The 24928-nt window shown below is 40.8% G+C and overlaps 1 protein-coding gene across 3 annotated transcripts in view; it reads right to left on the bottom strand.

Moving 5' to 3' along the window:
• Nucleotides 1–24928, bottom strand: part of RIMS1 (regulating synaptic membrane exocytosis 1) — a 342317-nt gene that overhangs the window by 142970 nt on the left and 174419 nt on the right. For 2 of the 3 annotated variants that reach the window (XM_070733055.1, XM_070733056.1), the window contains exon 3: nt 3771–4111. In XM_070733055.1, coding sequence (XP_070589156.1) covers nt 3771–4111 — 341 coding nt within the window. Of the gene's footprint in view, nt 1–3770; nt 4112–9903; nt 9958–24928 lie in introns of all 3 variants that reach the window. The other variant, XM_070733057.1, reaches the window with a different exon arrangement.

Genomic DNA, 24928 nt, shown 5'->3' with positions numbered 1-24928 from the left:
ATATAAGGGTAAAAGTGAACTTAGAGGAGAGGACATCTGAAAAAAAGAAAATATATATGATAAGTGAGAGAAAGGAAAGACAATTGGACAGGGGACGAAAGGCACACCAGTGCACTTATGTACGCCCCTTACTGGCCTCTTAGCAACCTGGAGAGGTCAATCGTGGATAGTCTAAGGGAGAAATGTTAGGGGTTAGGGGTTGACACTATTGAGTCCGGTAATGAGTTCCACACGAATACCTAACTCTGAGCAGGGAGAAATCCACCCAATATGAAACCCCCCACCAACTGATGAAAATAATCCTATGGTGGCAAAATAATAAGAACAACAACAACAACAACAATTCAATAATAACAAACATATGTACATTAGGGGTCCCCCTAATGCTGAAGGGGGGGCACATTTTAACACCTCTCCGGAAGGCCAAGATGGAACGGGACAACTTAATGTGGCCAGATCGCCATGGTCATCTCACCATTGCCAACTTCCCATGAACAACTCATTGCCGCCAACTCGCCATGGGACAATTTGCCACAGGACAATTCCACACACATACAGTAGCTCAATGCAATAAGTGTTATCTGCCATTGTTTCTTTGCGATTATGAAGAAACAGTGGCGGATAATATTTATCGCATAGAGTTATCTCCCATGGTATGTTGTGTCAAGTTAGCTACAGCAAGTTGACCAGAGCGAGTTGGCCAAGGCGAGTTGACTGTGGCAAGTTGTCCCAGACCAGGCCAAGAGGGTGGCATCTGAATTTCAGTGAGAGAGACACTTCCTTATTCCTGCAAGATGGTACTGTTTGATAGAGGGGACCAAGAGAATGCCCATCTGGTTAGATTTGGTGGAATGGGCAGAAGCCCTCAAAGACACTTTGTAGGCTTTAAAACTGACAACCAATACTGTGAGTTGCACTTGGAAAAATACTGGAACCAAGGCAGCCCATGCAACAATGGTCTTGCATAAACAAATTCTGGAGCAATCCAAAACTGCACACCCACTGCATTCTGCATAAATAAAATAAATAAAAGGTTTAGGTTATTTCTGTAAAAGTATCTTAATGCCTGTCTGAAAATTAATACTAGTCTGCAGCTGACTAATGCTGTTTCTTCAAGAAGGAATGTCAGTTAGAACAATATCTTCAGTGTTGTTTCAGTGTGCCCGTATGTAAATATAACTCAGATAGAAACCCCCACTTTTTCCTAATCTCACCAAGCAACCATTGAATCTTCTAGGAACTCATTCCTTTCCTTACTGCAAAAGAACATTGAGTTCCTAGCCAGCTGACTCACTTCTAGGAAGTGCATGGGCTCTAAAGAACGAATATGATACAATATTCAGTCAGGGCTTTCTTTACTACTTCTTTACTACTATCCTTAATGAAATTTTGCTCATTAGTGGGCCACGGTTTTCGACCCAACAATATTTAGAAGAATGGAGCAAGATTTGTTACCATGTTCATGCACCCATAATTACATCTGCCTCCTGCTGATGCAGAAGAAAATGTTGGATCCTTTTTTAAAAATGGTTCCCATGATATATATCTGCATAGTTCTCAAATTACATTCAGTTCAGTTCAGGACAATTAATTTTTTAACATCCTTAATTACCCTTTTGTAGAAAGTAGAGTTGCCAAAATAGTTATGTGATAGTTTTTTAAATTAATCTTAAAGGTCTTTTAATTAGGTGAATATGCTATCTGGAACTTTGTGTCTTAATTAAAATTATTCATACAATGAAAAATTCTTCTATGGATTATTGCAGTTCCTTATATTGGAACATTTTTTTAAAAAATACCTGGAAAATGCAATAGTTCAGATCAAGATAATGAACTTGCTAAATAGATTGTTCCAATACAGTGGAACCTCGACATACGAGCAGCTCTACTTACGAGCTACTCGAGATAAGAGCTGGGAGGGGAGCGACATTTTTGTTCGCCTCCCGAGCTCACATCCGGGATACGAGCGCCAAGGAGCTGTCTCCTGAAGCCGAACACTAACTTCCGCTTTCGGCTTCAGGAGACAGCTCCTTGGCGCTCGTATCCCGCGTGTTTTAAAAGGTTGCAGCCGGCCTGGGGGGCTCGGGGGGGTGCTGGCAAGCCCCCCAGGCCGGCTGCAACCTTTTAAAACACCCGCGCCGCTTCGCAGCTCTCTGCTGAATCCGGAACGCTAACTTCCGCGTTCGGATTCAGCAGAGAGCTGCGAAGCGGCGCGGGTGTTTTAAAACGTGGCAGCCGGCCTGGGGGGCTCGGGGGCTTCCCCCCGAGCCCCCCAGGCCGGCTGTGACGTTTTAAAACACCCGCACCGCTTCGCAGCTGTCTCTGAACGCTAACTTCCGCGTTCGGCGGCAGTGGGTTTTTTTGTTGTTGCACGGATTAATTGACTTTACATTGTTTCCTATGGGAAACAATGTTTCGTCATACGAGCGTTCCGACTTATGAGCCTCCTTCCGGAACCAATTAGTCTCGTAAGTCGGGGTTCTACTGTATAATGATCTTACATGAATGATTTATGTAATGATTCCAAAACTATTCCTAAACCAATTGTTACAATATTAATTTTTAAGCACTAAATATTTTTGAATCATGTTTTCAGAAAGATTCACTTCTCCTCTTTAAAATTTGAAACTTAAAACAGTCTTTAAAGGCCCTCTTTCTAAGACCCCTATTTCAGAATTCTAACAAACAGAAGGCTGATTATAAAATTATTTCCCTGTAAAGAATTTATCTATAACTTTTACTTTATTATTTCTGGCACTGGTAGATCATTGTTACAAAAAAAATTTTTAACAGATTTTATTGCTTTTAGAGTGTGGATATGATGATACCTAGTTTTATTTGATGATTTTAATGGCTTTGATGGCTACATGTAAATAATAATAATAATTATTATTATTAATAATAATAATAATAATAATATTAATAATAATAATAATAATAATAATAATAATAATAATAATAATAATAATAATTATTATTATTATTATTATTATTATTATTATTATTATTATTATTATTATTATTAGATTTGTATGCTGCCCCTCTCCGCAGACTCAGGGCGGCATACAAATATTGTTAATTAAGTCTTAAGGGTTATTAAGTACATGTATGTGCACACGCATCCGCAACAGTCTCAGAGGGTGCACCAGTAACGCCAAAGACGAGCGGCCCTTCACTGTCTGTAATTGTTAAGTTTGAATACCAGTTTGAGATGTAAGCATGGCTTTCTGGAGCACTTGGGATGCACTCTGCAGATGTTCACTATGATCACATTACAATATATTGCTTCAAGAGCACACCATGTATGATGATTGGGGAAAAGATGTAAAGGATAGAATGCCTTATGGAGACATTAGGAGAATGAACAGTGGCTTTTCCTCTCAATTCAAACCATGGATTTTTCCCAAGTCAACCAACGTAAGCTGTTGTGTTGATCATGTGCATGTATATGTTTGGGGGGGAAATAGATCATTTTTCTCTTTTATTCCATCTTCTGATTTCTCCCAACCTTGCCTTCTCTGCTTTTGTCGTTCTCATTTAGTAGAAGTGGCAACTGGAATTCTTCCCTCGGTTCAAGAATAGCTGTTGAAGGCAGCCTCAAAGTTCTCCTTCTTTCCCATTGATGCTTCAGCCATTGACAATCCACCTCTATTCCATGATAAAGGTCAGATAACTTTCTTCATTAGCAATAAACCCTCCACACTGCCTAATCTTATAGTTGTGGTTTTCCCCACCGTTATTCATTAAGACTCCATTAGCATCAATATTACCTCTCTCTTGGGGGCTCGCTTCTAGATCTCAAAGCAGTTTGCTTCTGTTCCAGGCCCATAGTTTGTTGTGACACTTCTGGGGCTTTCCTTCTGTTCGCTTGCACACCAGAGGATATTTCTTGTGAAGTTGCGGCTGCTGTGCTTAGGGGTATTTGAGATCGTGACCGTTCCTGAAGCCGAGCTTTCTTTTCTCTAGGAGATTCTGAACCAGCACCAGTAGCTGTGTCACTCAGTGTACCATCATGACTGGATGGCTGTTGTGGGCCACTCCCAAAAAACCATGCTCCGGATTTAGTTAGGATCTCTTGTTGCTTCCGGCATAAGTTGCATACCCACATAACCTAGTTATAAAGAAAGATAAACAGTTTAAATATCTAATATTGATTTTTAGGAATAAGTTTAGGAACACAGTTACAAAGAGTAGATTTCCCTTTGTGAAATTTGTATTCGATCTCATTCTCAGTACATGTTTATGCAGTATGCCACCTTTGATCATTATAATCAAATAGAATATATTTAACCCTGCTGTCATGTTTCGAGTCTGTGAAACTCGAAATCGAAGTAAAAAAATTTCCCTGCATTTCTGAAACTTGAAATTTTATGACTTTTCATCATTCCAGCGGTTCTCTCTATGAGAATTTTTTTTTTTGGGGGGGGGGGGGGGGGCTTAGTTTTTGCTGGGCAAAAAAAAAGTCACACTTGTACTGTTTTCGAGTCTGTGTGACTCGAACAGGAAATTCTTTATTTTAAGTGCTTATATTTGGTCAATTTGAAAGCTTCTTTCCCTTGGAAATTAAGTTGAACATTTCTGCACACAATGAAATGAAAATTGAAATAAAAAAATAATGTTTATTTGTTTATTTTGCTCTTAAAAGCCCACACACACCCCTTTTTGTGATTTTTTTTTCAATTTATAGATAGTTTAGCCTGCAAAATGCGTACAATTTTACTAAATTTGGTGTGGGATTACTAGTTTGAACATTTCTGATCATACAAAAAATATAAATGAACTGAAAAAAATGATGCTTATTGGTTTTTTAAATCAGAAATAACAACCCCCCCCCCCCCCCGGCTGCTTGAAACCATTTTCACTTTACATTTTTTTTAGGCTCCAAATCCAAAATATTTTTAATATCTTAGGCATTGATTTACTAAATTTAACATTGCTGCTCATCATAAAAATATTTTTTGGGGGTGGGGGCTAACTTTTTTCTGGGCAAAAAAAACTCACATTGAGTCTGTTTCAGGTCATATACGGCCCGGACCAGAAATATTTTTTAGGTACTTAAATTTGGTCTTTTTGAAAACTATTTTCACTGGGAAACTAGTTTGAACATTTCTGAACATAATGATATGAAAATTGAACTGAAAAAATTGATGCTTATATTTTTATTTTGATCAAAAAGTGAGCATTTTGTGTCAGTTTATATTTTTTTTAGGCTATAAATCTCTAAGGAATTTCCCCCCAAAAGTATTGATATACTAAACTGAACATTCCTGATCATAAGAAAAATAGAAATGAACTGAAAAAATGATGTTTATTTGTTTATTTTGCTCACAAATGGGCTACCCCCCTCGGCCTTGCTGTGTGCCATTATTTTCACTTTTTATATAGATTTGGCTAGAAATATTGGGAATATCCTTTTAAAAAGCAAGCACATGATAGCCAGACAACTAATTTTATGAAAGAAATCCATTTTACTAAAAACAAGTATGTAATTTTGAAATTAACAGCATAATTTTTATATAAATTGAAATAATTGAACACAGCGGGGGAGGGACATTTATGTGCAAAATAAACAAATAAGCATCAATGTTTTCAGTTCAATTTTCATTTCATTATGTTCAGAAATGTTCAAACTGGTAATTTAATGCCAAAGTTATTGAAAATATTTGGAATTAGGGGCCTAGAAAAATTTATAAAGTGACATGCTTGAAAAAATGTGGTGTGTGGCCCTTTTATGAGCAAAATAAACAAATAAGCATCATTTTTTCAGTTCAATTTTCATATCATTATGTTCAGAAATGTTCAAACTAGTAATTCCATACCACATTTAGTAAAAGTGTACATTGTTTGCAGGCAAAACTATCTATAAATTGAAAATAAAATCACAAAAATGGGGGGGTAGGATTTTATGAGCAAAATAAAAATATAAGCATTAATTCTTTCATTTCAATTTTCATTTCATTGTGTGCAGAAATGTTCAAACTAGTTTGCAAGTGAAAAAAGTTTTCAAAAAGACCAGTACAAGTACCTAAAATGAACAATTTTCGGTCCGGGTCAAATAGACCTGGGAACAGTAAAAGTGTATGTAGTGTTATCGAACAGGGCATCAGGGTTAAATATTTGAGCTTTGCCATTACATTCAATATTCGAAGAATTAGTATCATTGTAAGGCTAGGAATGAGGAGATCCAAATTCAATTCCCACATGCTTATGAGAAAAAAAATGACTCTCCATTCGGCATTGCTGATCATAATTCAAGAAAACTGCATGCAAAAGGTGCCTTAGTTCAAACCTTAAGTATTTTCAGTTTAAGAGATTCATGCACCCGATAATATGAAAGACCTCCCTACTATATATCTTGGAGTCCTGCTATTAGCTAAAATGGTCAAAATTGGGCTTGAGCAGATATTGCCTACTATAATTTATTTATTTATTTATTTTTTAAAAAAAGTTTTGAGGATGGCATAGAAATAAAAAAAATTGCAGTCACCCTGATTGTGTAGTTGAATCATACCAAGAAAGGATTAGAAAAGTTTGGTAGAATTAAAATAAGACTGATTTTAGGGTAGTAAGCATTGTTAATGGATGATATGAAGTTAAGCTGATCTTTGGGTTATGGTGTTCACATTGGAGATGGTCTTTCATCCATTTAGTTGAATTTACATTTAAACTAATACAGTAGAGTAAAACGCTTATTTCCCTTTCAAACATCAAAGGTTTGTGTATATTAAAAATCAATCAATCATTTATACTTCTATCACTGCCAAGTGTGATGAGTCTCCAGTCCAATTTCAAGCATTTAAATTTAATCAGATGATTAAATTTAGAAATTTCATTAAACAAACCTTCTACCTTATCTAGAAAAGATTTAAGACCGACATTTCTTATTGCAAGAACAATTATATCGTGCCATCACAATCTGACCACTCACCAGAGAGCTCTTTGCTTTCTTTTAAAAAAATTATTCCCCCCTACCCCCTGTCCTCCAAAACAGGAGATATTATACCATGTTTTAATAGCATATGCAAGAAATATGGATCATGAATGTATCTATGAAGTCATGTCTATAGCTATCTATACTCTTGTATTCAATATGAGTAAATTAAATGGAAAATAGATAGCTTAGTAAAATGAGATAAATGAAAATTGTGAAAAACAGACAATAGTTCATTAATGCATTTTTACCATTCAAACACACAAAAACAAATATTAATACTGCAAATGCTTTTAAATAGAAAAATACCAAACTATTCCAACTATTTATTAATGAGAAATCAATTGATAATGTGAAAAGTAATACCATTTCACATTGAATATTCTGAAATATATAGCATGGAGCAGTGATTTTCAACCTTTTTTGAGCCGCGGCACATTTTTTACATTTACAAAACCATGGGGCACATTGAGTGGGGAGGGGGGAGCGGATAAAAAAAGTTTGGACAAAAAATTTTCTCTCTCTCTTTTCCTCCCTTTCGCTCTATTTCTCTCTCCCTCCCTCTTTCTCTCCCTTCCTCTTTTTTCTCTCTCTCCATCCCTCTTTCTTTCTCTCTTCCTTCCTCTTTTTTGCTCTTTCTCCCTCCCTCCCTACCTCCCTCTGTCTTTCTCCCACGTTCCCTCCCTCCCTCCCTCTCTTTCTCTCTCTTTCTTTCTTTCTCTCTCTTGCTCTCTTGCTCTCTCTCTTGCTTTCTTTCTCTCTCTCTTGCTTTCTTTCTCACTCTCTCTCTCGTTCTTTCTTTTTCTCTCCCTTTCTTTCTCTCTCTCTCTTGCTTTCTTTCTCTCTCTCTCTTGCTCTTTCTTTCTCTCTTACTTTCTTTCTCTCTCTCTCTTGTTTTTTTTCTCTCTCTGAGCTTCGCGGCACACCTGACCATGTCTCACGGCACACTAGTGTGCCGCGGCACACTGGTTGAAAAACACTGGCATAGAGTCAATATAATTTGGTAGTAACGCAAATGAAAATTCTGCAACAGAATTTTCATTTGCATTACTACTAAAATTCTGGAACTTCATTATAAGGATACTTGCTTTGTCAAGAAATGCAAAAACTTTCATACACCCCTGAGAATAAGTTTGTATAAAGCCAAATAAATAAAACCAAATAAGTCTTTAAAAACACATAATGTGTAAAAAAAAAATTCAAATTAATCAGAAATATATTATAATTTTATTTTGCTATTTTGTATTAATTAAACCAGATCTTGTTATTTGATACTTTTATTAAATATTTATGATGCATGAAATGAAAATTGTGTTTTTGTGTTGTCAAAAAAATATTCATATATAAGAACAGACTAATCAAACAAAATGTACTGAACAAATGTGTGTTTATAAAAAGGATTCACATAAAAATGCACAAAAGGAACAAAGTAAAGTAAAAACAAAATCCAATAAAGTAATAGTGGCAAAATCAATAAAAGTAGGAAACAACTGAATTGTTCTTATGTTTTATGTAATGGACAACTAAAAGTAACTTAACATTGCATATACAAGATGAACAATCAAATTGAAATATGATTAATTATGATTAATCACTAGAAAAGTTAAAGTGTGAATCTGTATTTGAATTGCACATATAAATGACCCGGGGCATCAGAGGGTCATCCAATTCTGTTAAATGCCCAAAACCTAGATTGACTGGTCACGTTCAAATACTATGATTTATTTCTAATCCAAATTAGCAAATTAAAATGGATTATCTCTTGTGAAGCTACTTGTGGGAGCTATACACTGTATCAGATAAAAATAGATAAAATCTAAACCTTATCTATATTACTGGTATTATGAAAAATTCTAATTTTACCCAATATTTTGGAAACAAGCACAACTTTAAAATAATTGTTTCTATACAAATTTATTTCTATATGCTAGCATGTTTTCATACCACCATTCTTTCAAGTTAAATAACTGTCAACAGAATAACTAATCCAGTCATTACTCAAGTATACATTTAACAACAGAGGCACAATTTAAAAAACCACAAACTAGAAATGCAAATGCCATGCTTACAGCTATTAATCTGAGCATTTACACACACATACCATCTATTTTAAATAAGAAAACAAAATCTACCTTATACTCACATATTATCAGCTCTGCTTAAGAATGTCATCAGAACTTAGTTACTGAGTCTCTATATGCTCAGATGAACTATATTCTGCCCAGATGGGTAGGGCGGATGGAATAAAAAGCCCTTCCTCAAAGAAAAAGAAAATGCAAAATAAATCCTTGTAGTGATACAAATGATTTTTGGTAAGAAAGCTGCTTACTGGAAAATATTTAGTAGGGCAGTCAAGCAATCTAAGCAGCATGCAGGAATTATATCCTGATTGAAAATACTGGGCCATAATCCAAACTAATCTAAATTAAAGCAGCCCTGTGTAATAATTTATTTTAACAATCCACAGATGTTAAACCACCAACGAAAATACTGATGAAGGATTATAATCTTTTCATAGGGCTTCTGAACACAATTTAGCAAAATCTGGATAAAATATTTCTGCTGTTGTTGCTGTTGCTGTTATTATTATTCCCAATAACTCAATAGATGGCTAGAAATATGTGTGCAATTCACTCTTTTTCTCAGTTGTGCCTGATGCAGCATTCAGCCATAAATTCTTTCATTTCATAACTGTGCAGAACAGAAGCATTGCAGCCGATACAGAGAACTGCATTGCTAGCATGGTGAAACATATCAATAGGTGCACGACTGAACAAGAATTGTTCCTGTTCAAACTAAATTCAAGCATACAAGATCCCATTGTGCCAGCATCAAGAATTCTCACACAAACCCATTCTCAAAGTACATTATAGGGTGGGGGAAATAAACATGCTTCTGAAGACTAAAAGCTTGAGTTCAGATAGACAGCCTGTGGTGCTTCAGTCACATCTATATACAAGTGGCACACTTACTGTCTCTGGCCCTTCCAACAGTGGTCCGTGGCCAGCGGATACATTATTCCTGTTCTAATACAACATGAAGAAACAACTTGAAAATTATTGCAGAATTATGACAAAAGCATACGACATAATTAAAAGAGCATATGCAGTTTTATGTTCAAATGCTCTCTGAACAAATTAGAATTAAATAAAATATAACATTTAATTACCTACTCTTGTTGGTTTGTAGAAACAGTCTACAGTATAGCATTGTTATAAGCAACCTTATCACTTTGAGGTTCAACTACTGTAATATTCTCTACATGGGGCTACCTTTGAAGAGCGTTCGGAAACTACAGATAATGCAAAATACAGCTGCGCGAGCAGTCATGGTCATTCCGAAGCATGCCCACGTCTCTCCAGCCCTCCGCGGCTGCATTGGCTGCCGATTGGTTTCCGAATGCAATTCAAAGTGTTGATTATGACCTATAAAGCCCTACATGGCATTGGAGCAGATTACTTACGGGACCACCTCCCCCGCATAAATCCCAGTGACTGGTCAGTTCCCATAGAGCCAGCCTTCTCCGGAACCACAAACTAGACAAAGTCGCTTGGCAGGACCTAGGGAAAAAGCCTTCTCTGTGGGGCCCCCGGCCCTCTGGAGCCCTCTCCCCAAAGATTCGCACCACCCCCACCCTCCTAGCCTTCTGCAAGAGTCTGAAGACTCATTTATGCCATCAGGCTTGGGGCTATTAATTACTTGCATGCTGGCCAAGGAATGAAATGGATGCTTGCTGTTTGAATGGGAGTGATTGACTTTTAATATACAGTACTTGGGTTTTAGACTAGTTAGTTTTAAATTTAAATTGGATTTCAGATGTTTTTATTGTCTTTTGTATTTTGTAAGCCAGAGAGGGGTGGCATATAAATCAAATAGATAGATAGATAGATAGATAGATAGGTAGGTAGGTAGGTAGGTAGGTAGGTAGGTAGGTAGGTAGATAGATAGATAGATAGATAGATAGATAGATAGATAGATAGATAGATAGATAGATACACAGAGACAGACAGACAGACAGACAGACAGACAGACAGACAGACAGACATGAGATAGTAATAGCGCTTAGACTTATACTATACAGCTTATATACAGCTTCACAGTACTTTTCAGCCCTCTCTACGTGGTTTACCGAATCAGCATATTGCCCCCAACCATCTGGGTCCTCATTTTACTGACCTGGGAAGGATTGGAGGCTGAGTCAACCTTGAACCTCGTGAGATTCAAACTGCCAAATTGCAAGCAGATGGCAATCAGCAGAAGTAGCCTGTAGTACTGCAGGCTCATATTATTGATCTAATTCTTACTCCTAGATACTGTATTTTTGTTTGTTTGTTTCAATGTAGTTGCAAGTTAGATCTATTTAATAGAAGAGTTCCACCAGGATTAGATGTAGAAGAGGCTAGGTACTCATATCTTCCCCTCATCTTTCACTGCTTTTGTTTGGACAACACAAAATTTGGAAACATGCTCAGAAGCGTCTTCCAGCTATGAGGGAACACTATCTGTCCATCTTGTCCATGCTTGAATGTGGTCTATTACACCACATTCAAATAAGGCAGCTATTTCAAAACAAATATTATGCAATTGGAAGTTTTGCTAAAGCTCTAAGAATCAAATCTATTATTTATAAAATACAAATAGTCCTTGATTTACTACCATAATTGAGCCTGGAATTATGGTCATAAGTCACAATATCAAATGTCTAGATTCAAAGTTACAACTGCATTTTAATGATGGTGATTAGTCATAGTATTTAAATAATTGTTAAGCGAATCCATTTTCCCCAAAGGGCACTTTTTTGTCAGAAATTGAACTAAACATCCAAAACTCACATAAAACCCTTGCAAATTGTGGTCACATGCCTGCAGGACATTGCAAATAGTCATAAAGTTAAGTCATTTTCCAAGCTCCCAAAATACAATCAGATGACTAAAAGTACTGTATATGTATGTGGCCATTGTGACTTCAAAAAGGAGTCATAAATAGTGTTGGGAAGCTTGGGTGTAACTTTGAAAGTTGTTAGACAACTGTAAATCAAGGACTACCTGTATTATGAGTATAGGCCATTGATTCCAAAATGTTTTATGCAAAATGTCTTCCACACTGCTTTTAGCTGTGCTATTACCTTACCATACTAACCAAAATGAGTGAAGTGCTATTAAATTTAATGTCATCAAACTAAAGCATGCCAAAATTGTGCAGAATTTCTGCATGGGTTGTATTTCTTTTCATGGCCATTTCCAGCATTTATGTAGATAGCAAAATGCACCATGTTATAAAGTATATAAATTAGTTTTTGTTATAGTGCAAGGATTCGATATCAATATTACTGATTGTGTTGATCATGGTGATGGAAAATGTCCTAAAAATAAAATGTAATGGGAAACAAATATCTATATTAAGTAGATTTGATCTCCCCCAATAATTCTGAAATATTATCATTCTAAATTCAGTAACTTATCAAAAAAGCAAACATAAAAATAATCTACAGTAGTAAATCTGTAAACCCATTTTATGACGCTAAGCAATCTTCCTTAAGGAATATCTTTCCTCCCACAATTAATATTGTTTTCCATTTCCTACACCTAGAAGTGCAGTTTGGAGCCCATGAGTATCCCTATGTTTTTGTTTTATGACAATGTTAATCAACTTTTTGCTTATTTCTGGAATAAATATTGAATATTGATGAATTGCAGTTATTACCCATTCTTATTGATTGAAATGGTCTCTTAAAAGGATTCATTATCTCATATACTTTGAATTATACTTTATAATTTTATGTAATTGGCATACATAGCAATAGTACTTGGATTTATATACCTCCCCATAATGCCCGGTCGGTGACATTACTCCCCGGCCCAGATTTCCCGCTGGGCCAGGGAGACACGGCCCTCGGCGTAGCCGCCATCTTGGGGGTTGGGATCTCGTGAGATTTCGCGAGATCCCGGCCATTTTGGGGCAGCATCGGCCATAGCCGATGATGTCGTCGGGGGGGCGGAGCCTGCCAGCCCTATAAAATGGGCTGCACAGGCTTTGGACCTCCTTTTCGCCCCGACGACGACAGAGTGATTTATATGCCTCCCCATAATGCTCTATAGCACTATCTGGGTGATTTACAAATATTGCCCCCAACAATTGTCCTCATTTTACCAACTCCTGGAAAGATGGAAGGATGAGTCAACCTTGAAACCCATCAAGATTGGACTCCAGGCTGTAAGCAATATGCATCTAACCACTGTGCCACCAGGGCTCCATTACATGGTCACTCATTGCTTACTCTTAACATCAGTTCATTAATGCACAATTTAAAAAAAAAAACCCAATTCTATTACACATTGATGGGGTATATACCTCTCTCCAAATATCAGAATGGCAATCAAGTCAGAAAAGTTGTACTTATTTCACTTAAGCAGTGAGTTCAATACAGTTAAATCTAGGCTAGTATGTATGCATTGAACAATCATGCACCTCTCTGTCAAAGTTCAGTGGGAAAATGTTCCTCCTTGAAAACTGACAATCCCTTTCATTTTACTGTGAAAATATTTAAAAACAGAACAATGGACGTCTTAGCAACCCAAACGGCATATGACAAGGCACAACTAGAAGTTGAATACAGTGCATGATGTCTATATAAAGAAACTAAAAATCCTCTTATTGAAAAAAAAAACCCTCATACCTGAAAGTTCAATTTTAATTTAAAACTGGTATTCCAATCCCTGCATAAACATTTGTAAGATTACAACCAATTTTTTTTTATAATTTATCAGTTTTATCAGTTAAAATGCATATTTTTGATGTATTGCCATGATGAGGCCAGGTTTCTGGCTAGTAGAAACCAAGAGAGCACCTTTTAAAAATACTATACATAATTAGAAAAGGATTCCAAAATGCATGCCCAGTTAGCTAAGTCAATTAGTATTCTATTTACTAATACTGAATCTTACAAGCTAAATCGAAATAAATTAGGCTATAAAACACTTGTCACTTCTTATAATAAGAAATAATCCTGTTAGGCATTGCCAGAGTTATCTAAAGGATTAAAGAGTTTCTACTCTGTGCAATAATTCTAGGAGTCTCTGACATGAACATTTAGTACATCAAGAGCTATTAACTACACGGCCAGTACACAATAGTGATTTAGGTGTGCATGATACATATAGCTTTCCTAATGCTGTTTTACACTAGTGTAATGGAATATGGACTGGTAATGAATGAAGGACCCCTAAGTATTCAATATAGGTAGTCCTCAACTTATGACCCTAATTGAGCCCAGAACTTCTGTTGCTAAATGGGATGATGGTTAAATGAGTTTTTACCCATTTTACAATCTTTCTTGCCACAGTTGTTAAATTAGTAACATGGTTGTTAAGTGAATCTGGCTTCCCCATTGACTTTGCCTGTCAGAAGGTTGCAAAAGACCCCAGGGATACTGCAACTGTCATAAATACAAGACAATTGCCAAGTGACAAAATTTAGATCACATGACCATGGAGATTCTGCAAGGTTGTAAGTGTAAAAAATTATCATAAGTCATTTTTTTCAATGCTGTTATAATTTTGTACAGTCATTAAATGAATGGTTGTAAGTCAAGGACTACCTGTAGTGAAGACTCAGGCTAAAATTACCCACATAGGTACAGACTGTGATGTTTACGTATCAATAACCTAAGCAACAGACTTTCCATCTTGCCTTAATTAAAGTTTACTTTGATTGTCCTCAACCCTTTTAACATTTACACCAGACTTCTTTTCCCATTGTCTTTCTTAAAAAAGAAAGACAATGGAGGGTGGTATTTACATAGCCACCATTTTCATCTTCAACCCCTTGTAAAGCAGTCCACACAGTTGCACTATTAGTCTGACTTCTTACAATGCTGTGAATTGCTTATATGTTAACTACTATATTTTTCGGTGTATAAGATGCACTTTTTTGACGCAAAAATGGTGTCAAAAACTGGGTGCGTCTTATACACTGAGTGTTGCATGGGGTGGGGGGAGTTGGGCAGCGGTCAGCAGCAGCAGCGTCAGCCTTTCTCGGCTGGTGGCCAGCAGCTTGGCCTCGGGGATGGGTGGGGCGCCAGGTGTTTGGAGAGGGCGCCAGCTTCGGAATTCGTGAGCTTTCTTCCTCGTGAAGCCAAAAAGGGCAGCGGTCAGCAGCTGTCACCCCTCCCGGCCCCTGCCACAGCTTGTTCGCCCAAGCCGCTTTTCAGCATTTCGGAAGAGGGCACCAGCTTCAGAATTCATGAGCTTTCCTCCCCGCGAAGCCAAAAAGGGTGGCGGTCAGCAGCAGCAGCCTTTCTCACCTGGAAATCCCAGGCTACACCTAATGTTACATTGGGTGGGGGGGACTTGGGTGGCAGTCAGCAGCGGCAGCCTTTCTCGGCTGCAGCCTTTCTCGGAGGGGCCGGGAGAGGCTGCCGCTGCTGACTGCCACCCTTTTCGGCTTCGCGGGGAGGGAAGCTCACAAATTCTGAAGCTGGCGCCTTCTACTCCGAAACGCTGAAAAGCGGCTTAGGCGAGTGGCCCCAAGCCTGTCAGCAAAGGTGGTTTTCAGAACCTTATGTAAGGGGGGGAGAGTGGGGGGAGTGCGAATCTCTGGAGGGAATTCATTCCATAGGGCCAAGGCCACCACAGAGAAGCCTCTTCCCCTAGGTCCTGCCATTCGGCATTGTTTAGCTGACAGGACCTGGAGAAGGCCAACAATATGGGACCTGACCCGTTGCTAGGATATATTGGGATAGTTTAAATACACCAATTTGGAAAACAAATCTAAATATGAAAAAAAAAAATCTAGTAAATGTTCTGCCGGTTTGTCCCAACCGCCCGTAATTACAGGGTAATCAGTCTAGAAAGACACACACCACATGATAGAAAGAAAACCCAAAGTCTTTATCAACAGAAAAGCAGAAAAAACTCCCTTTTTAAATGTCAAAGGGATTTTCTGGTACACACAAGGCACAGGTTAAATGCAATCCAATTTCTCGCCCAGTAACTGGGAAATTCCCAGTAACTGGGAAATTCTAAAGTCCAGAAAGTCCACACACAGTCTTGAACAGGGAAACAGCAAAACCATGATCTTGACGAACTATGAATCAGATAAACTTCCACAGGGCTAAACCAGCACACTGTTATTTTTATCTGTAGCACTACAGTGATCCCTCGGTTAGCGCGGGGGTTACGTTCCAAGACCTCCCGCGCTAACCGATTTCCGCGTTATACTGGATGCGGAAGTAAAAACACCATCTGCGCATGCGCGCCCTTTGTTCCATGGCCGCACATGCGCAGAAGGTGGAGCGACGCAAGTTCGGAGGCTGGCAATGCAATGGTGATTTTTCCGGGCTCCTCGCCGCTACCCACAGGGCAGCGCTGGCGGCAATGGCAATGGCAACCCTCCCTCCTTCCCTTCTCTCCCTCCCTCCTTCCCTCCTTCCTTCCTCTCACCGGCTTTCTTGGGGCAGCGCTGGCGGCAATGGCAATGGCAACCCTCCCTCCTTCCCTTCTCTCCCTCCCTCCTTCCTTCTCTCCTTCCCTTCTCTCCCTCCTTCCTTCCCTCCTTCCTTCCTCTCACCGGCTTTCTTGGGGCAGCGCTGGCGGCAATGGCAATGGCAACCCTCCCTCCTTCCCTTCTCTCCCTCCCTCCTTCCTTCCCTCCTTCCCTTCTCTCCCTCCCTCCTTCCTTCCCTCCTTCCTCTCACCGGCTTTCTTGGGGCAGCGCTGGCGGCAATGGCAATGGCAACCCTCCCTCCTTCCCTTCTCTCCCTCCCTCCTTCCTTCCCTCCTTCCCTCCTTCCCTTCTCTCCCTCCCTCCCTCCTTCCTTCCCTTCTCTCCTTCCCTCCCTCCCTCCTTCCCTCCTTCCCTTCTCTCCCTCCCTTCTCTCCCTCCTTTCTCAAAAAGCACTTAAACTGTAACTGTACTGTACTGTGTAATGACAGAATAAAACCCCCCAGCCCTCACCTGTGTTTGAATTTCATTCATTCACTCAGTCATTCATTCATTCATTCATTCTTCTGTACAGTATGTACAGTACTGTGTGCCACTCAGTCCCAACACTTTTAACCCATAAATTACCATTTCCCATCCCCTTAATTACCATTACTGTACACATTGAATAAAACTCTTAAGTTATGAACAATAACATATTTATTTACATTTTTTGGGGTGGGGTGGGGGTTAGCATAACTGGGATAACTAGGGATCTTCTTCTATCACCATTTCTACAATGGACGCTGCAGGTGATGGTGTGACAGACCTCTTGGTTTTTGTGACAAACATGGTCATGGGCAGTTGTTGGCGCCGTTTCTTTTTCTGGCCTAACATGGATCTGTATGGTGCAAAGATGTTGTCAAGGGAGGCGTTAAACTGTATAGAGCGAGTCATGTTGGGATCCCAAAGTTCCACCATGTGTTGCAGATGTGCAGCAGTTCTGTTCAGTTCTGCAAGCCGCTCAAGCGTTAGGCCAACATCTTCTTCTTCCTCAGCTTCTTCAGCTTCCGCTTCCTCCTCTTCTTCACTCGCTGACCTGGTCAGCTCCTCCAGATCTTTGTCTGTCAGCGGTAGGCCATGCTCATCAAGCAAACCATTGACTTCCTCTGGTGTCATGTCAACGAAGCCTTCTCCACCCAGTGCCTGTGCCAGCTTCACAGAGGTCTGGACTGCAGCATCTTGGATTTCTTCGGGAGCAAATCCCTTGTAATCATGCACCACTTCTGGCCACAATTTCCTCCAGCAGGCATTCATTGTCTGTGTCTTCATATCCATCAAGGCATTCTGAATGTTCTTCAGACAAGATGCAATTGTGTACTGACGCCAGTAGGCCTTCAATGTGAAGTTGTCATCAGCATCCATTGCTTCCACGATGCTTCCAAGAGAATTGCGCGTGTACAGTGCCTTAAATGCACGGATAATACCTTGATCCATCGGCTGGATAAGCGATGTGGTGTTTGGTGGCAAGAATTCAACTTGCACCCCATCATGTTCATGGTCCAGGTGATCATGGCCACCAGCATTGTCCATTAGGAGAAGCACTTTGAAATCGAGTCCTTTGCGAGCCAAATACACCTCCACCTGTGGGATGAAGCACTGATGAAACCAGTCCCGCGTGAGGGGTTTTGTAATCCATGCTTTAGGATTATGCATCCAGTACACTGGCAATGAATTCTTGTTTCTGTTCTTGAGGGCTCTTGGATTTCGTGACTTATAGATTAGCCCTGGCTTCAGCAAAAAGCCTGCTGCATTCCCACACATGATCAAAGTCACTCGATCTTTCATGGCCTTAAAGCCAGGGGCTTTGGCTTCATCTTGCATCAAGAAAGTCCTTGAAGGCATCCTCTTCCAGAACAGGCCTGTTTCGTCCATGTTGAACACCTGTTCTGGAAGGTAGCCCCCTTCTGCAATTAGGTCTTTAAACGTGCGCTGGACAAAGTTTTCTGCTGCACCTGTATCTGCTGAGGCAGCTTCTCCATGCAATGACACACTCTTCAGGCCATAGCGCCGTTGAAATTTCTCAAACCACCCTTTGCTTGCTGTGAATGTGGCTGGGGCTGAAGAAGCAGAAGAATGACAGGAAAGGGAGAGAGAAGTGACTTGAATGAAAGCATACAGAGTAAATGCCCACCTCCTTCCCTCCTTCCCTTCTCTCCCTCCCTCCCTCCTTCCCTCCTTCCTTCCTTCCTCCCTCCCTCCTTCCTTCCTTCCCTCCTTCCCTGCTCCTTCCTTAAAAAACACTTAAATACAGTATGTAATGACAGAATAAAAAACCCCAGCCCTTACCTGCGTTTCCCTCATCTGCATCGTCTCCTTCTGTGTCTTCAAGACGGTTGTACAATTGCTGGTCCTTGGTCCTTATAGTGTTGGTATCCAAAGCAATGCTCTTTTTGCGGCAGTCTTGTACCCACAGGGACAAAGCAGCTTCCATCTTCATAAGCAGTTTGTTTCTAGGCGTCACCATTCTTTTTGCAGCCTTGTTGAATGCCATCAGAGAACTTTGCCTTATCTTTTTCTCGTCGTCCCGAATGGTTCGCACACTCGATTCGTTGATCCCATACTGCCGACCAACATCTGCATAAGAGCGTCCCCCTTTCAGCATGTCCAAAATGTCAATTTTCTCTTTAATTGTGAGTATCCTCCTGGTCTTTTTAGCGTCGCCGCCTCCACTCCGTGTGCAACGTTTAGGAGGCATCTTCCAATAAGTCTGAACAAGTTCCAACAGTTGCAAAGCTTTTTTTTGCGTTTGCAACGATTGGTCGATATTTTGGCCAATCAGCAATCAGTATGACGTCATCGGGCGGGAAAAACCGTGGTGTAGGGAAAAAAAACGCGGACTTATTTTTTAATTAATATTTTTTGAAAAACCGCGTTGCAGCGTTTCGCGCTAATCGAGAACGCGCAAATCGAGGGATCACTGTAATTACAGCAGCCCCACCCAACTACAGATTGCCTCACTTATCTCCTGTAATAATCCTTTAGTTGTTCTCTCCTATGCATCACTCTACGCATGCGTGGATCTGTCATAAGTTCTTGTTCAGAATCCAGGGATGATAAGGATGATTGATCTCCTCCTAGGCTGTTTGCCAAACTCCCTCCTTCCCTGCTACTCACGATTCCTTCGTCAGAGGAGCCTTCGTCGTGAGATTCTATCGGGAGCAAACAGACCTGTGGCATGTGGATGTTTCCCCCACATCCACCTCCACATTCCTTGGGGCAGGAGCTGGGCCAGAGCCAACCACAACAGTAAAAAGAAAAATCAACCAAAAGAGCAACACGCAAACAAAAGCAAATAAAACATCCCAGGAACAAAACAAATTAAAGTTTAATTTGTGTGCATTGTTTAATGGACTGGTAAATTGGCCATGCCCATTTAGTCATATGGCCTAGTCAATGCCCACCCAGCCCCTCAAAGGTTGAGGGACCATGAATTGGCCCCATTTAAAAAGTTGAGGACCCCTGAATTAGAACATCCAAGAGATCATGAAGTAATATGAAATTCAGATGGAAATGGATCTATATAAAGATTGGTCAATAATAGTTGCAATTGTTTTATTATTATGCTCTGCTTTAATACCATAAATAAAGTGCAGAGATAAGAACCCAGTGTAAAATTATTACAGTTTTTGTTTTATCTGTTCTTTGTACAAGTGTACAAGTATTTGTAAACTCATTTAAACATTCTTTTAGGTGAGATTCTTTTTTGAGAATCCTCCAAAACTCTGTGAATGACTCTAATTCTGATATCTCTATGACAGAATTATAGAAAGAAAAATAAACTTTTGTAAGGTAAAGTATCTATAATTAGAGATGAATAAGATAGGTGATCTACATAAAAAAAAAGTCAAAAGTCAAACTATGTGTCAACCCGGAAGTTGTTCTGACTGAAGCCATTTTGAGGCTTCGTTGCTGCCACATTGCAGCAAGGGATAGGGCAAGGGGATTAGAGATAGCTGGGGTAGTTATAGTAAAATACTTTCTCCTGGGAACCAAGGATATTCTCACACCTAGCCAGACGAAGGAGGAGTGATATCACTAGACCAGAGGACACTACTATGATTGGGCCATATGATTGATTATTTGGGGTTGAGAGGAAAACTTTTATTTCTAATTAGGTGAAAACCAGGAAAACTTTTAGAGTTGGTTTTTGCCAGATATGTGCCAATTTGATATTTCAAATAAAGTTATTCTTTGAGGAATCTATCTGCCTCAGAGTTTTGCTTGCAATGGGTCTATTGCTTGGAACTCTGACACTATGATACATGTCAAACACAGCTCTCCAGAGAGATTTGATTCCCACCATAATTTTTTTTTAAATCCAGGCAAGGAATGGACCATCGACTTCATTAATAAAATTGATATGTTTCACAAACTATACTGAACTAAATTACACTGTGATTTTTGTTCCCATCAGGCTGATACCATTATAAATATTATCTCATTAAAATAGCAAAATCAGTACTTAAATACATGGTCACGACCATAATTTACTCCATAACTTTGGAATGATTTGGTTGTGACCCTAATCTAATTTTGGAAATTTGATACTTACCGGGGGGAGGGGCACAGAAGGGGAAATAGGCCACACACAAAAAAAATTGACTTTTTTGGTCGGAACCTGATTTGGTCATGGTCAGAAGCATTTATGACCAGACGTTCTACTGTATAAGGCAGTGATGGCGAACCTATGGCACGGGTGCCACAGGTGGCACATGGAGCCATATCTGCTGGCATGCGGGCCGTTGCCCTAGCTCAGCTCCAACGTGCATGTGTTTGCCGGCCAGCTGATTTTTGGCTTGCACAGATACTCGTTTTTGGCTTCCAGAGAGCTTCCTGGGGGGGATGGGGAGAGCGTTTTCATCCTCCCCCGGCTCCAGGGAAGCCTTTGGAGCCTGGGGAGGGTGAAACACGAGCCTACTGGGCCCACCAGAAGTTGGGAAACAGGCCATTTCCAGCCTCCAGTGTGCCGGAGGAAGCTGTTATTGCCCTCCCTAGGCATTGAATTATGGGTGTGGGCACTCGCACATGCACAATAGCACACACGGTCTTTTGACACCCGAGGGGAAAAAAGGTTCGCCATCACTGGTATAAGGCATTCTAAACTCTGTATTTTATGGCTCTTGTTAAAAATGGATGTGTAGATGTAGAGCTAGACAGATATCATACGCATTAAGATGTTTTTTCTCTCTAGTGATGCACAACCATAGTCACATAGAAGCTTATAAAATACTCAGGGGGGTTTTTTTCTGGCTTTACTGTCTTATTATTTTTAATCCATTGTTTTCTAAGCAATTGTTTTCATAAAATGTGGGATTTTTTTGGTAACATATAAAGGACTTCAAAAATACATAAAACAGAAACTATCCTTTTGGGTAGGGAACAACCTTTTTTGTGCCACACTGTGAGATTGTTGAGATTTGAAAGTAGATAAAAATTCATGCAGTAGCCTAATTCAATATTCCAACTGTTCTACAGACCTATATCCTGAATTTGGAGACTAAATTGTAGAAGATACAGAAGTAATCACAATGGGCTGCGTTTGTATTTCTTGCCTAGTAATTTAAGAGAGTTTTTAAAAAAACTGGCTCAAGAGATATGAGCCTCCCAATACATATTTCCCCAGACCTTTAAATTACTCCAAGGTAATTTTAAGATGTGGGAAACTCAAAGCTTCTACAGTTTAAAGAGTCCTCCGAGAGGTGAGTAATTAAGACTTTTCCCTCCAGTCTTCCTTAATGCTGCCCCCCAGGCTCCTTAAAATGCAATGTGGTTAGAGTTTTCAAAGGACTAAGGATCTTGGATTTGTGAGGACCAAGAGAGGCATATTCCATGGCACATGTCTGCCAGTCCTAATCCCTCTCTCCTGCCAGTACAGTATGAGTTACTGGCAGTTTAATCAAATCAATTGTTCCACAAGATCCCTCACCGATTATGCTGGTATTTTCTTGGCCTGTTCCTTTAAAATGGGGGGGAAGTGAAAGCAGGCACCAAATTCCTGTTTTGCTTCCTGGCCCATAGATTCTCCCCAAACCTCCTGCAAGTTCATTATTAGATGGAACATGGGGCTCAATAAATTCTCTATTTAAATATAAAGCTGATGCTGTAGCCTATGCAACACACTTTGTTTTGCTAAATAAATTAAACCAAGGACTAATCTTTGTTATTGTAGTTCTATGTTGCAAGGTTTTTGTGTATACAGTATTTCATGTATCTGGATATAAAACCATTGCATTTACTAATAGCAAAATTTCCAGGTGTAGCTGACGGATTTTCGATATCTTCATTGCTACCGTGTTTCCCCGATAGTAAGACCCCCCCCCTGATTGTAAGACATATGGGGGGTTTCAGGGGGGTCGGCTAATATAAGCCATACCCCGAAAGTAAGACATATGTCTTACTTTCGGGGAAACACGGGGGTATTGCGGGGGGGGCAATGACATTGCTTCCAAGCTCCCCGCACGCCCCTCACCTTCGCTCGCCGCGGCGCCACCACCTCTTCCCCTGCCGAGGCTCAGCTGCAAGCGGCCAGCGAGGCCGATCGGCTCCGAGGCGAGCGGCCGGAGCTGTGCCCTCCTTCACCAGCCTCCTTTCCGGCAGCTCCCCGCGCGCCCCTCGCCTTCGCTCGCCGCGGCGCCACCGCCTCTTCCCCTGCCGAGGCTCAGCTGCAAGCAGCCAGCGAGGCCGATCGGCTCCGAGGCGAGCGGCCGGAGCTGTGCCCTTCTTCACCAGCCTCCTTTCCGGCAGCTCCCCGCGCGCCCCTCGCCTTCGCTCGCCGCAGCGCCACCGCCTCTTCCCCTGCCGAGGCTCAGCTGCAAGCGGCCAGCGAGGCTGATCGGCTCCGAGGCGAGCGGCCGGAGCTGCGCCCTCCTTCGCCCGCCTCCTTTCCGCTCGCCTCGCAGCTGATCGGCCTCGCTGGCCGCTTGCAGCTGAGCCTCGGCAGGGGAAGAGGCGGTGGCGCCGCGGCGAGCGAAGGCGAGGGGCGCGCAGGGAGCTGCCGGAAAGGAGGCGGGCGAAGGAGGGCACAGCGGCGGCCGCTCGCCCTTTTTGACTGCCCATCCACCCCACGGCCTGCCTTTAGCCAGCCAGCCGAGCGTCCGTGTCGCCGCGGAGTTGGCCTCCCCTGCCAAGAAACATTGCCGGGAGCGGCGAGGGGATGCTCCCCGCAACCCGCCGAACGTCGAGGTCTCTCCCTGCCCCGTGCACCAGGTGAAGGGGGTGGCCCACATCACATCACGCGGGGAAGAAGAATTGGGGGCTCCCTGCAAGATGAGCAGCCAAAATCAGCACAGCCGAAAGGTGAGTGGCGCGGTCAGGCGCCCTCCTTCGCCCGCCTCCTTTCCGGCAGCTCCCCGCGCCCGAAGACGAGCCGGCCCCGGTGCCCGGGACAATGTAAGACATACCCCCAAAGTAAGACACAGTGGGGCTTTTGGGGGTAAAAAGATAGTAAGACCCTGCCTTACTATCGGGGAAACACGGTAATTCAAAGGCTGAGTGTGCTCTCATTAGTTTGGTCTTCTTTATATTTAATTTTAGTCCATTTTTTTTGCTGTGCTCTTTGACTTCCAGCACTAAGATTTGCAAATCCTTTACATTATTAGCTGTTAGGATAGTGTCGTCAGGATGGCACAGATAATTAACATTTCTTCCTTCGATTTTAAATCACGCTCATCTTCTTCCAATCCAGCTTCTCTTAATACTGTATAGTATATTCAGCACATACACTGAATAAATCCAGGGGTAAGAAAAGTAGTCTTGTTATTCTCTTTCACCAACTTGAAGTTGGTTTGTTTTTTTCTATATTCTGCCTGTATTGTGGCTTTCTGACCTGAATATAATTTTCTCATGAGTACAAAGAGATGTTCTGGGATTCCCATTTCTCTGAGCACTTTGCACAGCTTGACATGATCAACACAACCAAAGGTCTTTCTATAATAGATGAAGCATATACTCACTTCTTTTGGGTATTCGTTAGCTTTCTCAGTTAACCAGCATGCATCACCAATGATGTCTCATGTTCCTTGACCTTTTCTAAAAGCAGCTTGAGCAACTGGCACCTCTTTTTCTATGTAGGGCTCTAATTTGTGTTATTTCGCTAATGTATGAAATCAAGGATATTGTATGATAGTTTGCATATTCTGCTTTGACATTGGAATATATATTGACCTCTTTCAATCCATTGGTGACTGTGTGGTTCTTCAGATTTGCTGGCATTGATTAGAACCGTCACTTGTTCTTCTGCTGTTGTTAGCAGTATTGGGTTTATTTGTTTATTTGTTTGTTTACTTACTTACTTACTTACTTACTTACTTACTTACTTACTTACTTACTTACTTACTTACTTACTTACTTATTAGATTTGTATGCCACCCCTCTCCATAGACTCGGACATGCTGGTACGGATGAGGAAGTTGCACCGGTAGCGAAAATTGTGCTGCACATGCAGCTTCATTTCTCCTGTGTGCATGGGCGTGCGTCCCAGTGTATGTTTGCTTCTGCGCATGCATGGAAACAAAA

Source organism: Erythrolamprus reginae, chromosome 1, assembly GCF_031021105.1.
Source record: "Erythrolamprus reginae isolate rEryReg1 chromosome 1, rEryReg1.hap1, whole genome shotgun sequence".
Lineage (NCBI taxonomy): Eukaryota > Metazoa > Chordata > Lepidosauria > Squamata > Dipsadidae > Erythrolamprus > Erythrolamprus reginae.
This window is presented reverse-complemented; position numbering and strand designations above follow the sequence as displayed.